This window comes from Protopterus annectens, chromosome 3.part1 (genome assembly GCF_019279795.1).
Source record: "Protopterus annectens isolate FY-2018-M chromosome 3.part1, PAN1.0, whole genome shotgun sequence".
Taxonomy (NCBI): Eukaryota; Metazoa; Chordata; order Ceratodontiformes; family Protopteridae; genus Protopterus; species Protopterus annectens.
In genome coordinates this window covers 980,900,438-980,919,248 of record NC_056732.1, presented here as the reverse complement: position 1 = coordinate 980,919,248, position 18,811 = coordinate 980,900,438, and the positions used below count along the sequence as shown (strand labels likewise).

Below are 18,811 nucleotides of genomic sequence, written 5' to 3'. Positions count from 1 at the left end.
AGTTTTGCCCAGAGTTAGATGCACTTGGATAACCTCTGATGCGTTATGCTGAGCAACTAGCCTGGAGGTGTGGATATCCTTAATGAATATGGACACACCTCCGCCTTTGGTGTTTCGGTCCAGGTTACTTGGCCGAAAAGTGTGGTATGAGTTATAGCCTGGTAGTGCAGGGTGCTCTCTGAAGCCTTGAACCAGGTCTCAGTCACTGCACGGATATCGATGTCCTCCATTTTAAGGAGTGCCTCGAGTGAGTGCATTTTGAGATTTAAACTTCTAGCATTGAGTAGCATTACCCTCAGTTTTTGCTTGCCTGTTCCTGTTACGGTGGTGAATTTATTTGAACCTTGCCTAAAAAAGGCACTATAGGGGCAGCAAGAACCTTAGCCAGTATCCGGAATCCCAGGAGCGACAGGTGTAGGCCATCTGTGGCAAAGCATCGTGGTCTGTCGACCATGTCATCCCAAGCAGACAGATACTGGATCCCCTTAGAATGACACCAGAAGCTTAGCCAATTATTGAAGTCAATAATTTTGTCCTTGTACTGCGGTATCATTCGGGGCGATGGCAGAATGCTACTCAGGGCTAGGGTCATACATGCCTGGGCTACAAGATCGGAGAGCTCTTCCATGTCTCTTTTCATGTAGTCCAGGGAGGTACGTCTCAGGTCATTCACACCAACATGGACAATGACAGAGTCATATTTGTACTTGTTGTGGAGTGACCTGAGTGCGTGGTTTATGTAGTGGATCCTGGCAGCTGACAGTAACCTTCTCCTTGTTTAACCTGGTGAGTGGGACATCACTATTTACTAATTTACATCACTATTTTACTAACTGAACAGTCATAATGTGTACTTAAAACAGCAAGTTTATTTTTTTCTGCTCATATATTAAATACTGTATCAGTACAGTGCCACACTGGAGTTAAGCAAACTGCAGTGAGCCATAGAAGGAAGTGAAATTGAAAAGGAATGGATTATACAATAGAAAAGACAGCCTCCTTATGCTGGCCTATTGATGCAGAGGCAAAGCATCAGTCTTTGCTACAGGCAAACAGGGTTCAAAAAAGTGGCTGATAGTCTAAGAAGATCCTACTTTGGGAGTGATACAAACTGTGACTGATGGCTCCAAAGGCATATGTTCTTGCAGCAGGGGGGCCAAAACTAATCAAAGTGGCACAGGAGGGAGAAAATATGATTGCACACACAGTAGTTCCACTGCACATCTTATTCAAGCTCCTAAGCAAAACATGAAGGAAAGGCAAGGAAAGAAATGCAGGAAAAAAAAAACGAGTCACCCAGCACGACTGCCCATTCCAGCTCAGCTCTTGCTCCCACCAGTAATGGCTACATTCAGGCAACCTAACAGGACAGGGGAATGAACACGTCCACTGGGATGGCAGGATGGGCTAGATCTTCGCTCTAGGAGTACTCTCAGATATTAAAAAATAACATTTTTTCTTTCTAAATACTGGCAGGCAGTCTTCAAAGTGAATGAATAAATGAAAGCTTTTGACTATTGGACAGTTAAGAGTCCAGAACAAACCAAGGTAACTTCTCTTTCAAGTCAACAGCAAGCCAGTGAAATATTTACCATATGCAATGACTATAACAGTTCATAAACAGCTAACTTACTTACAAGCATGAAAGAATGAAAGCTAGCCCCTTAAAGGAATATTTTGTGGTCATCACGGAGACTAAACTTCCTCTAGTAATAATCCCGGCTTACACCTTCCTGTTTCACAACTACAACTTACCTGTTCTGATTTGCAAACGGTCCTTGCTCTATCGGCATTATGCTGTCTGGCCAAGGTGCAGTCTGATTGGGTGGGGCCTGCTGCTGCTGACTAAATGGAGGGTTAACATCCAAGTCAGAAGGCCCTAATGAGACAAAACACAACATAACAAAAATGCATATTAGTGCAACAGAATCTTCAACAAAATGTGTGTAATTTAGTGTTTTGCATTTACTTGTATTCCACTCATCCTGGCTTACTAGTTGCATCTGACACCTATAGTGACCCTGTGAACAACAAACACCATCTACAGAGTTTGCTAGTCAACTAGGGAAACATAAGCAGATTGCCAGGCCTTTCTTCCATATCACATGCACAACTAAGAGCAACCTAGGTTCACCATTCCACCTACTGCATGTCTATGTATTAGCTCCAGACAAATATCATCAATGCTTCCCATTTCTTCAGAAGAAAAGTTAAGCATTCAACTTAATCACATATATCTGGTGGCATTAACATGTATAATTTGTACGAAAACATGTTCATTCTTCAAAACCTGCAATGTTCCTTGAAGTATGCATGGACACCACAAGGAAAATATACATTTATCTTGTATATTTTCTATAGATTTGTTTGATATTGACATTCTTTTCTTACCATTTGTATATTTTTTCAATTATGTTGATTACTGTTGTAATTTTTATTCTGGTGGGCTTTCCTCCCTGGACCTCCAATGAAAATGGGTTCTTGCCTAGACAGACTTTCCCAATAAACAAATGTCAATCAAGCATTCAATAAATAAATAAAAAGCAGATCATACATGGTTTGTTTCCCGTCTCTGTGCTGCTCTGCCTTTTCTGAAGTCTTTAGCTCTCACCTGCAGTGACTTGTGTGATGAACAAATACATACACTTAATGGAGGATTCGATTAAAAAACAACTTTTAGTAAAGTGCTTAACAATAAGAGCTACAAATAAGCCAATAAATTATGTCAGTGTCTGCAAAGGAAAAACTGGCAACCAAAACAGACAGTTTGGCTACACAGGCATGCAGCTGAATACCCAGATCACCACATCCCATGCCACAGTTGCTCTCTAGTGTAATAACAGCTCAAATCATCAGGTGTTTGTGTCACTGCTGCATGAGAAGCACATAAAATATTTTTGCTCATCTTTGGAGCAGACAGTCCAAATTGCATGTCAATCACTATCCCTTTGCTGAGATGCAATGTCCTCTCTAAGTGAGAATAATAAACAGGGAAGCAGCCTGCATAACGCAATAATTTTATTTGGATCAGTTGCTCATATTTTACAAGGCTTTGAGTACTCAAGTTTAGAGTCACATTATGTATTTGCTGACAGATTAAAAAAAAAGATCAGACAGATATACACAGACATACAGACACAAATACTAGGGAGGGGTGTATGCTGAACTGATATACATATGAAATACCCTGTACTGCTGGATTAAGGATCACATTTTAGGAGTAGTGGAAAGCCCACGAATCATGAAAATGTATTTCCTAACCCTAAAATACAATAAAAATATTTGTCTAACAGACCCCCCCCCACACAACCACACACAAACATTTATCCTACATTCTGCAATTTTCATGTAGATAATTGCTTTTCCTCATTGTAGTGAATGGGAGAGACTATCCTATTTCTATATTACATTAATTATTATTTTAATGTATGAAGCAAATTATATACATATCCTAGCAACAGATCCTAGTTCAAGGGTGTGACTAAACAAACAAATAATGCACTGCACAAAGATTTTTAATTTTCGGTCACATGTCAACATAAACCCTACTAAAAGTCTCTCAAGCTCAAACTGCTTGTTAAAAACTTAAGTAAAACATTAATAAAATAATGTGCAAACACACCCACAACCCCCCACAAGGGTGGGTTTTAAATAGTGCTGTTTTTGTTGTGGTCGCTGGGTTGGCCAACTTATTGTTTACCCTGGGAAAGTATTTCATTGAATTGATTGTTCGGCGGATTAAGATCCATTTAATTGGGTTCGACGAAGAGGTGTTCCGGGAATAGTTAGTTTGATAAAGTGGTATAGACCCATTCCAGTTGTAGCTGCTCCAGCAGAGGCATCAGCTGAGTCACAAGCACATTTGAAAAAATTTTTGGTTACTTGAGACACAGAAGCAACCAGTGTATTCAGAGAAGATTTTCTTTCAGAAAAAGGAAAAATGGCTATAATGTTCCTCATATTCTCAAGTGAAGCAAGCAGAAATTTTAACATGTACACTTCATAATTAAAAATCTTACAAATAAATGTGATAGTAGTATGCATTTTTATCAAATCTAGTCAAGGCTTCCCTCATCATCAAGGGGAGAGGGATTAATACTTGCCTAATGTTTAGCTGAACACAAACTTGCCAAGTAAATCACTGCAAGGTCGGATATAGGATTAGAAAGTAAGAACTCTCAAGACCGGGAAGATTTCTACAATCTCTCTGCCTTTTTAGGGGCTGCAGGTAGGGTGTCAGGCATGTTAAAGTCAGTAATAAAAACATCCTCCAAAACCAGAAGAATAGGAGAAATGGAAATTGAGGAAATTCCAGTAGTAATAAATTGTATTTTTTCTCAAAGAAAATGGAATGTCATTGTGTTCTCACTGAAACAAATGGTTCATCCTAGATATGTTTTCAGAAATAGAAAATTCTTCCTAGGGACAATCAGAAGAGATACTTTCCTCAGAATCAATCTATTCCCTGAGAATAATTTGTTCAATCAATCAATTTCCTGTCCATCACTCAGGAAATCTGCAGAAAAATAATTCCTTTTTCTTTTACCAGAAAATCCAGAAAGAGAAAGGTTAAGAGCCTGTACTAAGCCCTGATCTTAGCCCAATAAATCATTCCTGGTTAAAGTAAAACAGACTCAAGATGATAAAGCATTTAAATTTCTTCTTTTTAACTGGAACCTCCGCATAAATGGACAGACTCCTGATAGTGACTGCACCCCAGGGAATAGGCACCCCAGTCTGGCTAGGCAGAGAAGCATTCCCTGCTTCAGCCTCTGAGACCGACAAATGTGGTTCTACCATGCCTGCCAAGGCGACTCCAACAGCCACAGATGATGTATGTGTCTAATCCCCAATTCATGTGTGGCATAAGGGGACTATACAAGAGGAAATAGAGGAAGATAATTAGCAGTCTCAGGAACCAGAAATATCCACAGCAGTTTCTACCACCTGTGGCCAAGCCAAATTATTAGCCCACTGAATGGGGCAAAGGCTGCCTTTACTTTTTTATGGCTGGAGGAAGGAAAGAAGAAAGAACTGAGGAAACAGCAAGTTGCTCCATGGTAAAGCTGAGAATGAACCTTAAGTCCGGGTACAAATGAAAGTAGTAGACTGTAAAAGGTAAATATAAAGAGTAGTGTTTTTAGCACAACACCATGGGGAAGCACAACATACAGTTACTCCAGCCACTTCACACAGTTCTGTAAAAGTTTTCTCAAAAAAAAAAAAAAAAAAAAAAAAAAAAGACAGACAGGTTCACTTTGTATAGTGTTATACTAAAAGAAAAAAAAAACTATAATCACAGTCTCCCAAATTGTAAAGTAGTGTGACAGTCCATGAAAAAATTCCTAGTACAACCCAATTTCATTTTAAAAAAGTATCGTTTTAGCCATAAAATAAGTCTTGGAACTTTTTTCCCCAAAGGGAACTTATCTGCCTGGCAATGGGGAAATGACAGTCTGCCACAGATCTTTGTAAGCTCACAAGAGAAGTGCTCTTCTGACACCTCCACTCTCTGTCACCAGAAGGCCTTCCTGTGATGAACTGTGGATACACAATTTACCACGGTCTTCTGTCTCTGGCACCTGACGTGGGATGCCTGATCTAAACTGCATGCAGTCTTTCTTAGCTCAGTGGGATGTGTCTTGATCTGCAGGCATGGTGGCCTTCTATGGAGATTTATCAGAGACACTGGATTCCTGAAACTTAAGGCATAGGGGTTGCAAAAGCACTTCATTGAGACCCATATCCTCAAGCAGAGTGAGGATGTCACATGCCATCTCTATTTCCAGGATCGCTGACTTCCTTCTTTCTTCATAGAACTTTATTACTTCCTGGAGGGGATCTGAGTCCAGGAAGAAACTATAAGATGATATGATGTTACAAACCAAAACTCTCACTTCTGATCTAAATGGTTTTGCAAGAAGCACTCCTTTCTCCTAAAGGAGTTTTGTGCAAACCCTTTAACGCACACTACAATTGTCAGTGTCATGCTGTGGACCCAAACAAAAAATGCAAAAACAAAGACTCTTTGTATCCAGAACTTAATTCAGTCTGTTTTCCCCCTTGTACCTGTAACTGCGTACAGTTTACTTTGCTTTGCACAAACTGGTCTTGTACCAAAACTGGTGAGGGACAGTCATTGCTGAAATAGTCCAACTACGACTAGACCACTTACTGGACTAACAAATTAATAAACTGCTTCTAGTGATTTTTCTAGCATTAAGTCTGCATGCTCTTTCGAATAATACTAGTTTATACATCTTACAATATCTTTAAACTTGGACCTCAAATTCAGATTTTGGTCATTTCAAAAAGAGAGAGAGAATGAGGAGAGAGAGAGAGAGCGAGCAGCTTGGGAGGACATTTTTTCATCATCAAAATAATTTTTTAAAGTTAAGAGTTATGGATTAGGAAGGAAATTTAGGCTGCACAACTGTTAGGCCAAGAATAATCTAAATCATCTTTATGTACGCACCCCTTATGCTCAAGCTGAAAGATTAGTTCCTGGCATCTTAAATCATACCTTTATATAAAACAATTCCTGCAAAATCAATGTTCTTCCAAATCAAATAAGGAAGGAAGGAAATATGCGATTAGGTGACTGACTTGATTACAGATGTTCTGTCTTGTTAATGTTGTTAGTGTGCTTATATGACTACGTAAATCCACAAAGCATGGCAGTGCTACAGTTACAACCACTGGTGATGCAGTATAATACAGAAAGCACGACAGTGTTAGGATTTTACTATAATTATAGTTATGTACTTACCACAACTTGGGCATCTGTGTTATCTGTAGTCACCATTCATCACATTAGGGTCTTGGATCTGATATCTGATCCAAGCTGGCATATTCAGAACACAGCTTAGCTCAAGCTCCTCCCCTCCCATAATGCTCTGCTGCCCTACATTCCCTCAGATCGAGTTTGCATAAGGAAGGAAGACAGATAAATCATAGAAACCAAATAGAGACCCAGTAGAGCCTCCAAATCCAACCAATCTTCCAGGCAGGGGGGCTGGAGGGTGGGATCGTGATGAATGGTGACTATAGATAACAGAGACGCAAAGTTATGGTAAGTACATAACTATAAATCTGATGTTATCTAGTCACCATTCCTCACGTTAGGGTCAGAGTCCCCAGCTACCTAAATCCTGGGAGGTCTCAAGGAAGGACATGCCGAAGAACTGTGCAGCCAAATGAAGCCTTCCTCTGGAAATCAAATCCAACTTATAGTGGGAAATAAATGTGTTGGGAGAAGACCACGTTGTTACTCCACAAATGTCATCTAAAGATTGACGATCTGCAAAGGCAATGGAAGTAGAAACTGCCCTGGTAGAATGAGCCCTCACTGGTGTAGCTAAGGAAATACCCACTGAAAAATATATAAAGGAAATACATTGCAAAATCCAATGGGAAATCGTAACTTTCGAAATACCCCTGCCTTTTCTATTGAAAGAGAAGGCAACAAGCAGTTGGTCTGAGCGCCTAAATTCTCGCTTTCAATGTAAATAAAACCGAAGTTGATGATGAACGTCCAATGTGTGCAGAATATATTCTCCTTCACTGGAACAGTTAGGGAAAACTACTGGTAAGTGAACACATTGGTTGAGATTCGCTGGTAAGGCCACTTTAGGCATGAAAGATGGATCAGGTTTTAGAGACGCACTGTCCTTGTGGAAAATTAAATAGGGTGGCTTGACAGTAAGAGCTTGCAACTCCAAAACTCTCTTTGCCGAAGTAATTGCCACTATAAAGGCAGTCTTCCAGGAGAGAAATTTAATATTGCACAAAGGCGCTGGTTCAAAGGGAGGTTTTGTAAAGCCTGTAGTACCAAAGTCAAATCCCATGGAGGAGAAGGATTCTTAACAGGAGGCCTTAACAGAAACCCCCCTTTTAAAAAGGCCTTACAGAGGCACGCAGAAAAGGCCAAATTACCCCAAGGTGAAAATTCGAAATCGCTGCCAACTGTACCTTGATAGTGGAAAAACTAGCTCCTTCCTTAAAGAGGGAGGTCAAGAAGAGAAATATTTCGGGAATAGGGGTGGAGAAAGGGGTCTAAATTCTTATTCCTCACCCAAACTGAAAACTTTTCTGGTAGAAGACCTCAGGGAAGCAAGAATAATCTCCTTCATGGGTGAAGCTAGCCTGGACTTAGCCAAAATCAATGGAAGTGGACATACCTAGCTGTCAGACGTAGAGTCTGAAGATTCGGGATTGGTAGAAGAGAAGGATGAGATAAGCAGATACATACCTAGCTGTCAGATGTAGGGTCTGAAGATTCGGGATTGGTAGAAGAGAAGGATGAGATAAGCAGATCCGGAATTGGATCGAGCACCCAGGGTGGATGACTCAAATGAAACCGTAAAAGGGGGAACCACACCTGCTGAGGCTAAAAGGGGGCAATGAGGATCAGTTGACTCCTGAGGCATCTGGCTTTCTGAAGTACTCTGGGAATTAGGGGTAACGAAGGAAAGGCATACAGGAGTCCCGGAGGCCAATCGTGGGTGAGCGTGTGCCCCTGGGGGTTTTCCCCCTCTGGGGGGATCAATGCAAAGAAGTTGTTGCATTTGTGGTTGAGAGGAGATGCAAACAGATCGCAGCTCAGATAACCCCACCGACAGAAGATCTGTTGGGCCACCACTGGATTCAGGGACCACTCGTGAGGAGTCAATATAGCTCTGCTCAATTTGGCCGCCAACACATTGGATGCTCTGAGAATGTGCGTTGCAATGAGAAAGCTCCCCATGGCCATCGCCCACTCCCAAACCCTCATGGCCTCGCGACACAGCAGATAAGAACGTGTGCCCCCTTGCTTGTTTATATACCACACAACAGCCATGTTTTCTGATAGAACCGCAATCGTCCTTTGAGGAAGGCAGTCTTGAAAGGTTTGCAACGATTAGAGGACTGCTTTTATCTCCAGAACACTGATGTGCAGTTTGGTCTCTGAGGGTGACCATGTCCCCTGGACAGTCTATCCCTGGAAATGCCCCCCCCCCACCCCAGAAGGGAAGAATCCTAGGTGATTGTTGCCACAGGAGTAGTAGGAATGAAAGGCCTGCCTGCTAGAAGATCCGGAGAGCGGATCCACCACAAAAGATGCTTGTGACACACTAGGGTGAGCCGAATGGGAAAGGACAGGGGATGCCGCACGGTGACCACTGAACTGCAAGGGTCCACTGAAGGACCCTCATATGGTACCAAGCCATCGGAACCAAATAAATGGCTGTCGCCATCGATCCTAGAGCCCTGAGAATGAGTGAGGCTGGTGAACAGGTTAGCTCTAGCAAGGTCTGAACTTGGTCGCGAATAAGCGACACCCTTCGAGGAGGTAAGGCTGCAATCTAAGAGGTGGTATCTAACAGAGTGCCTATGAATTCCAGTTTTTGTGTTGGAGTCGAGTAAGATTTCACAATATTCACTGTGATCCCCAGGTGATGGAACAGGGAGAGAACATAGCGAATACTGTCCAGTAGTTGATGCTTTGTGGGGGGGGCCATCAAAAGCCAATCGTCCAAATAGGGAAAAACTTGGATTTCCTGCAGCTGGAGATGAGCTGCTAACACCGCCATGCATTTGGTGAACACTCGGGGAGCTGAGGTGAGACCAAAGGGCAGGGCCCGAAACTGGAAATGACAGACTCGAAAGCGGAGAAACCTCCTGGACCGTTGATCCATCTTTACATGGTAATACGCATCCTGGAGGTCCACTGAGCACATCCAGTCATTGCTGTGCAATAAAGGCACAATCGACTACACAGTGACCATCTGAAACTTCGACTTCTGCATGAACTGGTTCATGCAACTGAGATCCAAAATAGGACATAGGTCCCCTATTTTCTTTGGAACCAAAAAGAAGCGGGAATAAGTTCCGGATCCTCTCTGTCCTGCGGGGGCCTGTTGAATGGCTCGTTTTTGATGAAGGCTTATGACCTCCTGTCGGGTTGCCTCTTCCTGATTGGGTGGCACATCTGGAAGAGGACTGTATTTTGGGGGAATTTCCAAAAAGGGAATGCAATAACCCCTGGTTATAATTGTTAGCACCCACTGATCATTTGTAATACTTGCTCAGGCTAGCGGGTGCAGTGATAACCGACCCTCGACTGCCTCCAGTGATGGACAGTCGGGCAATGCCTAAGGGACATTGTAAAGGTTTCTCAGAGAAAGGCTCCCTGGAACCTTGGTTTTGCAGGCCTCTTCTGCCCCTGGGGTGACATCTACCATTGAAACCTCTTCCCCGTCTCCAGGAAGAGGAATCTTCCTGAACATCCTGAAAGGGAGACTGTGCCTTCCTGAACCACATTTTCTTACTCCCTTTCTGGGTCTTGGAAAAGGACCTCTGAGGGGTAGAAAACCTGATCCCAATGGCCAACACGGTCTTCCCTTCCTGTTCACTGCGGGTCAACGTGTCTTTCACAGTGGGACCAAAGAGAGTGGAACCATCAAAGGGGTCGTTAAAGGACATCTTGAAGGCCTCTGCAAACCCGCTCAAGCAGAGCCAGGCATGACGCCTAATAGCGATACCTGAGCTCGCAGCCTGTGAGGACTCTTCCTCAGCATTGGAAATGAGTCTCATGGAGGAATTTGCAACTGAATGAAGGGTTGACAGCTTTGGATAAATAGCCTTGAATTCCTCCTCAAACATGGACCCAGAGAGGGATGAAGACGGTTCTTTTACCAAACCCCTCTGGAGACGGGTAAAATGTGCAAGGTAATTTAGTGCTCGCAGGCTGAAAGCAGCCAAAGCGAACACCTACTTTCCAAATCTGTCCATAGCCCTCGACTCACGACTGGGCGGATGAACCGAAGAACTCTGCTCTGCCAATTCCTTTTTGGTGGCAGCAGCCACCACAATAGCATCAAATGGGACCGCTTTGGAGCAAAAAGTTTTACCTGTTGGAGGGCTCAAAAACTTGTCCACTTTCTTGGGCACTGGCTCCACAGTATATGGCTCCTTCCAAGCCCTGTTGGCCACAAGATCAATGAGAGGATCAGCAGGGGGGGCACCCAGGAGGTAGATGGCCCTGTACAGAAAATCTTCAGGAATACAGTTTCCTCTGAGGACAGGGTTTGGGTAGATGAACCGCCTTCGGCCTTGATGATCTTGAGTATGTCTCCAAAGGAGACATCCTCTGGCAGAGATCTTGGGGACCTGTCCCCCATGTGGGGGGGATATCCCCTTGGAGGCTAATTCGGACGGGCTGACCTAGAGCAGGATGAGACAAGCTGCTCAGAAACTGGGGCTGGGTAGGAGAACCATGTGCAGGAGAGGCAGCTCTGATAGCAGAGAAAGATCTTTTGGCAGCCCGGAAGGACTAGAAAAGGTTCCAGCAACCTCTTCCGTTGATAAAACCTTGGCGGAAGAAAGGGTGGACCCTCCACTATGCCAGACGGCACTGGACCAGAACTGTCAAAGGCTGATGTGCCCAGGGGAAGAGACCGGTCCGAAAAGCCCGGGCCCAAATCCAATCCTATGGCCCCTAGCCTGACAGAGCCGGCTGGCCTGTCCCAAGGGAACAAAAACACTGCCAGCTGCCGATCGCATCAGGGAAGGGCTGGAACTGGGTCCTAAAGCTCCCCTGGCCTCCACCCCACTTAACAGTCCCTGAGTATCCAAGCAACTGGTCGGATGAGGAGCAATCGAAGGGGGGTAGGAGACTGGATCCCTGATCTGTGGGTTGGGGAAGCCAGAAGCCCCGAATCCATCTGAGCTTTCAGGAAGGCTCGCATCATCCTGTTCAAATCCACAGGGAGGACACTCCTGGAAGATCGAAAGGAGATGGAGGACCTACTAGGAGAGTCGTGCCTGGAGCTTGAGTGTCTTCTCTTGTGTTCCCTAGAACGAGACCTAGCTGGAGAAGACAGCTGCTTAGGAGGCAAAGGATCCAAGGGAAGACCCTCCACTACTATTGGCTCCGGCACGACTCTCAGATCAGATCGGAACTGAGCTCAAAGGATCCAAGGAAGTATTTCTCTAATCCCTCGGATCCAAAGGTACGGTGCCTCCCCTTGGATCCAAAGGCCCAGAGCTGAGGTCCCCGGATCCGGGGGAAGACATCGAAGTTAGCAGATCCGAAGGCTTAGGGTTTGAGCCCTTGGATCTAGGAGTAGACTTCCTGGACGACCTGGGACCCGAAGATCTCGGATCCGAACCTGCCCTGGCTGGAGCCAGATCTGACATCATGGGATGCTTGGTCAGGACCTCAACAGAAAGGTTTCTTTCTAGCCCCAGGAGGGCCAGCCTTGGCCAGGGAAGCAGTGACCAAGGGCCCTCCTTTGATCAAACCCTTAATTAAAAGCTTATTGCAGCAGTTGACCAAAGCCCTCGGGTTGAATGCAGCACAAATGCCACATTCCACTTCGAGGTGACCACCGCCGAGACAGTAAAGGCACTCCTCGTTTGAGTCAGAAATAGGCATTTTCCGCCCACAAGAGGAGCACCTTTTAAAACCTAAAGGTTTTTCTGACATGGTCGAACCATAAGCAAAGACCCTTAGTCTACAAACAAGCCAAGGTTCAAAAGCCTATAAATCCATTCAAAACACTCACACACACACTTACTAAAGAACTACTCGCACACCACAAAAAAAAAAATTAGGCTGAAGACAAACCTCGAGGAAAAAAGGAACTTAAACAAGGTTAAGACTCAACCGGGAGGGGATAGATAAGAGGGGAAAAACTACTCACTAACACTACAAATCAAGGAATAACAAGATTTACAAAAAGATTCAATAATCTGTACTAAACACACTTACACTAACAGGAGCTGAGCAATCTGCGTCTGACTGAGTGGCAAATGAGATCTAGGGGAGTGTAGGGCAGCAGAGCATTATGGGAGGGGAGGAGCTTGAGCTAAGCTGTGTTCTGAGTATGCCGGCTCAGATCCGATATTGGATCCAAGACCCCAACGTGAGGAATGGTGACTAGATAACATCAGATCCATAGATCGTCATGTGCATTCACTGTAGCACTCATCCATTTTGGAATTCCTACATACAGCACCCCAAGAGCAGACCTGACTTACAGGGCTTTACTGTCCCCTCCTGACTTCGGCCAACTACCTCACATTCGGATGTCAGGACACTACTTGTATAAGACAGGCACTACCCAATGTCACCTTCTGCTCTTTCTTGTTCTGACAGGACAGGAGATGTCAGAGTAGAACTGGATCTTGGGGACTTACCCAGGGACAAGTATTAACCTACAAGACCCAAATGTGCCTTTCCAAATAATAGGAGGGTTAAAGGAAGGGAGAAGCCATGTGTTGAAAACAGAGGGAAGGTAAACTAAGGTGTCCAGGGCACCCACCCCAACCCCGGAATACCCAAACCAGAACAACAGAGGGGATAGCAAGAGGTAACACAGACTGCAACAGTGACTATAATCTATCATCTTCAATTAAGATAAGTTGGAAACATAACTGTACTCAGTTCTTAATATTCTCTGCTGGAGTCACCAATATAAACTGTTAAAATACCACTGCCGTTGGTGGATCTTGACGCAGGGAAAGCATGCAATATGATCAGCTGGGATTTTATGAGAAGGGTTATAGAAGCTTTTACATTTTTTTTTAAGCAGTACCTTATTAAATTATCACTTACAACAAAGATAATCATACATTTATATAAATAAAAACAAACCATACTGATAAGTGCAGTGGTGGTGCTGCGGTAGCGTTGTCGCCTCATAGCACGACGTTGTCGCGTTCGATTCTCAGCTAGAGCGTCTTCTGTGTGGAGGCATACGTGAATGGGGCGTGCCTTCATTGAAGGTTGTGCATCAGGGCTTGTAACCCGGTACATAAAAATTCACTACCAATCATTAGTGGACCGGAGTTCCGCTGTGGCGACCCCTAACCGGGAAAAGCCAAAAGAGACAGACAGACAGACTGATATAGTCCCAGCTGCAAGTATTTTACATCATAGACCATACTGACTTAACTTTAGCTGCAATTACAATACATCACTTATAATCTACCCAATCACTGCCAGTCAGACATTACACAGCTTAGTCAAATTCTGCCTTCTTTTAAACCTCATTCTTCCCATGTATGCAGTGTTCCCACACAGTTCCCATTTTTTTCCTATGTAATTTGCACCTACCCCTTTTCTAAAGGTCCCAATTCCAGTTGTTTTATCTCTTGTTACTATATTCACTACTTCTGTTACAGTGGGTTTAGACTTTGATTTCCATTTTCTAGTAATTGCTTTTCTGGCAGCCACTGTAATTACACTCTGAAAGATCTTACTATGTCTAGCAATTCTGATTCTGTATCATAAGCTCAGAAAAATCATTTCCCTAGTTACACCAATTTGCTCACCCAGTATCTCTGAGAGTAGTCTGCAGGGAATCTTTAAAGTCTGGCAACTCATTATACTCCAAGAAAATATGTTCCCAATTACCTCTCTTTCCCACCAGACCTTCAACATTTGCTGTTTACCTGAGGAAAAATTATCTGGAGTCTACTTGAGGTATAAAACTATCTAGGTAAACATTTCCAAGTAAAAATCCTAAATCTTCTACATTTTGTTGCATACCTGGGAGACAAACATATATCCCTTCATTGTTTCTTTGTGAATTGCTCATCCAATCTCTCTTCCCAATCCTTTCTACCCTCCTCTGACTGATTCTTATACTTACCATGCAATATTTTGTATGCTCCACTAATTATACTTTTTTTAACAGCAGCTTCCGTTCTAGATTCTACTAAAAACTCTACTAGTGCTGGTCTTTCGTTTAGGACCCCCCCCATTTCTTCTCTTGGGTTATACTCTATCACTCCTTGACAGGGAAGGCAATCTCTAACCTGCAGTCCAAATAAATTCCTGGCATCTTCCTATTCTACTACCTTCCCCTCTCTAGTTATTTGCTCCCAGTACCTTGTTTCCTTTGCCAGTCTTCTCCAACAAATTCTAGCCCGCACTTGCCTATTTGTCTGTATCCCTAGTTGCAGTCATCCCTACCGGCAGAATCTCCTTTCTCCATTCCCTTGTTGGCTTATTTCTTAGAATACTTTCTGCTACTTTATGAACATAATATTCTGTATGGTTACGGTTATTCTCCTTAAAGGTCTGCATCCAATATCCCAGTCTTTACTTGTTTCTTCAGCTTCCACGCTGTTTCATCATCTTCCCTTTCACTTTGAATTATAGGTTTCTGCTTGTGCTATGCATATGAGCCTCAACTGTGTAGCTATGAAATACCCCTTCAAATTGAGCAATCCCAATTTGTCTTGTTCTACTGGAAGAATCAGCTTATCCCATTTGACTCTTGTCATCTTCCCCTCCCAGATAAAATCCTTCATCTCTTTACTAATTGCAAAGCACTTCTCTGCTTGATAAAAATTTGCCTAACCTGTGTACAAAACTAAAGGGACTAAAACATTTTAGCTGCTTACATCTTACTATCCCATATAGCAGAGCTTCAAATTTCTCAGTTTTTTTATTATCTTTCGATTAGTCTCTTCCCACATATCCTGAGCTACCACACCAAATCATTTTAATACACACTCCTAAATACTTCATTTCATCATGTCCCTATAAATATGGATATCACTGAACCAATGTGTGTAAATAATTTACCACTACTGCCTTTTGTTTAACTTCATTAATTTTGTATCCTTAAAAGATTTGAAACGGTCTCAAAATATTCCACAACACTGTAATGTCCTTTTCTGGTATTATCACGTATAAAATATCATCATCTGCAAATAGACACAGCTTTTCTTGACTACCATACCGATTATATCCTTGAATTTCTCTGTCCCTTATTTTCTTTGCCAATGGTTCTAAATATAATGCAAATAACAAAGGGGGGAAAAAAAGGACACCCGTGCCTGGTTCCTCTGCTCAAGCAGAAATTATCAGACAGGAACCGATCCACATAAATTTTCGCCTTTAAATCCCTCATATATCCTCCTAGTCAACCTTATATTTTTTATCAGGGAATACAAATGCTTCCATTACCTTACTCAAAGTCACAAATTACTTAGTCAAATGCTTTCGCTGCATCAAGACACACAGACAACAGTGGCATTTTCTTACATTCTGCTTCTCCTCTGGATCATCAATGTTCTATTAATGTTGTCAAACATTTGTCTCCCCTCCACATAACCACACACTGATCCAGATCTATCAATTTTGGAATCACTTTTGTCAATATTTTAGCCATTACAAACACTTTATAATCATGGTTTAGTGAAATGGGCCTGTAAGAAGCTGGATTTGAAGGATCTTTACCCTCTTTAGGTATTACAGCCACCATTGCTTTCTTCCAGGATGCTGGTACTTCTCCTCCTCTTAAAACACTGTTAAACAAAACCTTCCATATCTTTCAGTTTTTTCTGACTAGCTTCCAAACTTCCTCAGGAATGCTATTTATTCCTGGGGACTTTCCTGTGAATTGGTTATGCATCACCATTTTTATCTCATCTCTTCCTATCCTAACTGTTAGTAACTGAGCCTCATATATCTCTAACCTTGGCATATTTAATTCTTCCATAAACACTTCCATTTGTGCCTTTTCTCGATTTCCATATTTCTCTGTTTTATACAGATTTTCATATAAATTTCCAAAATATTTCTAATACTTCTAAAGGATCTCTTGTTATAGGCTGCTACGCTTGGTGATAGCCCTTTCTACTTTCTGTTGCCCAAGTCGTTGTGCTAAAAGTTTTTGTGCTTTAGATCTATTACCAAAAACAACAGCAATTTTTCTAAACTCATGCATATTATCAAGCTAATCCCTTACCTTCTGTTTAGCATTATGCAGATGCTCTTTTCTTCTATGACATTACCCCTATTTTGCAATACTTTAAAATTTGTCAGTCCCGCTAAACCATTGTTGTTGCTTCTTAACCATTTCTCCATTTCTTTTATTTCCACCCTATTTTTAAACTCCACTTTGTTTCCCACTCCTTAGCTATATTTTCAGAAGAAATGTCTATCTTCATAAATAGCTTCTGAATAATTTCCACTACCCATTCCTTAAATTCTTCTTCTTTCATCAGATAGGTGGGAAAGCACTAGTGTCATTTTTACTTCACTACCCTGTGTTTTTTTATTTTAGTTATTATCGGTGCATGATCTGAAATAGTTATTAGGTGCGTAACAAGACCTTTAATTAATTGTACATGTTCCTGTGAAATGTGAATTTTGTCTAGCCTAGCCCAGTTTTTGTATCTTGGGGAATAATATGCAAATTCACTCTGAACTCCTTAGTACTGAATTCACATTTTCCATGCCAAATATTTTCATAAGTTTCTTCAAAAATCTACCCTGGTTTGTTCTGGGCACCCCCAGACACATCTTCACTGTTGCAAATCTCCAGTCTCCACTTACAAGTAATATTCCTTACTGAAAGCTGATTATTTCTCCTAGAATTTTCTTAAGCTCCATTATAGCAGTTTTATGTGGAATATAAATACATGCCAGTGTAATCCTCCTCCCCTGCCAGTAGCCCCTTAGTATTATACAGCTTCCATTATTACCATTTTTAACTCTTATATCACTATTGGAACTCCTCTTGCAATTAATGTAAGTACTCCACTTTTCCTTTGCTCCAGATATTCCGCTGAATAACCATCCTGAAAACTTTTCTTTATCATATTCACATATTCAGTTATTTCCAGCTGCGTCTCCTGTAGCACAGCTATTTGCACTTTACATTTTTTTTAAAATAGTTCTCAAGCATATGCATTCCTTGATAGGATAACAGGATTAATAAAGGAGGATATATACAAGGTCAGTCAAGAATTAAGGTGGGAGGATTCCTCACTGACAAGCTGTGTTTGAATAGAGGAATCAGGTAGGGTTGTCCTCTTCCCCCTATGTTACTTGTTTTATATGTAGAGCCATTGGAAAAGAAAACAAAGGGCTCACAAATTTAAGGATATAAATGGTATGGTAATCAGGAAAAGTTAGCTATTTGCATATGACATTATTTTGTACTTAATTCCAGAAAAGGTAATTTTGGTGCAGTGAACATTCTGAGACCGTCTAAACTCTTTGTTGGGATATAAAGTTAACGAAGAAAAAAAAAAGGCTATGGTGATAAATTATGTACCCATACATGAAATGGTTCAGCAGTACCCATACTTATAAGGATATATGATGGAAAACTTTGGTGCATGGTAGGTGTATGGACTAATACAAAAACTCCACTATGGCAGCAAAGGCTAGGAGAAAAAACACTAAACAAAAGATAATGCAAAAAAAAAAAAAAACGAGAAACTGGAAGCTCATGATTTTGGATATGGATAGTAAGATACAAGAGATGAAAATGTTTTTGCTCCTTTAGTTTTACACAGGTTAATCATATTTTTGTCAAGCTGAAAAGATGTGGATGATAACTGATAAGAGTGGAAGGAAAGAGGGCAAGAGTTAAGTGGGATAAGTTGATCCTTCACCATAGATCAATGTGGTTTAGAAGTACCTCAATCTGAACAGATACCAAATTAAGACTTCTATACATGCCATAAATGTTATAAATCAAACGTAGAAAGGGATAAGGAAACTGATGGGGGGTACACAAGAAATAAGGAGAGAGTAAAATTTTGGACGCAGATCCTTAAGGAGAACATCAACAATACAGAATATTGCATCCATAAAAGCAGGAGAAAATATTCTAAGAACTAAACCAAAATGAGGACAGAGAAAGATGACTTTGCCAACATGGATAACTGGAAATAGGATACTGAAAATAAGCAAGAGTGGGCTGGAATTTAGTGGAGAAAATATGGCAAAAGAATCAAAGGTATTGGGAGCAGATGACTAGAGAAAGGCCACCGAGTGGAATAAGACCAAGCAGAAGTT

At 42.0% G+C, this 18,811-nt stretch overlaps 1 protein-coding gene across 2 annotated transcripts in view; it reads right to left on the bottom strand.

Annotated features, from left to right (window-relative positions):
- The window catches only part of NCOA2 (nuclear receptor coactivator 2), a 1,980,807-nt gene that overhangs the window by 661,139 nt on the left and 1,300,857 nt on the right, over window positions 1-18,811 (bottom strand). For both annotated transcript variants that reach the window (XM_044067155.1, XM_044067157.1), the window contains exon 16: window positions 1,756-1,879. In XM_044067155.1, coding sequence (XP_043923090.1) covers window positions 1,756-1,879 — 124 coding nt within the window. The remainder of the gene's footprint in view (window positions 1-1,755; window positions 1,880-18,811) is intronic.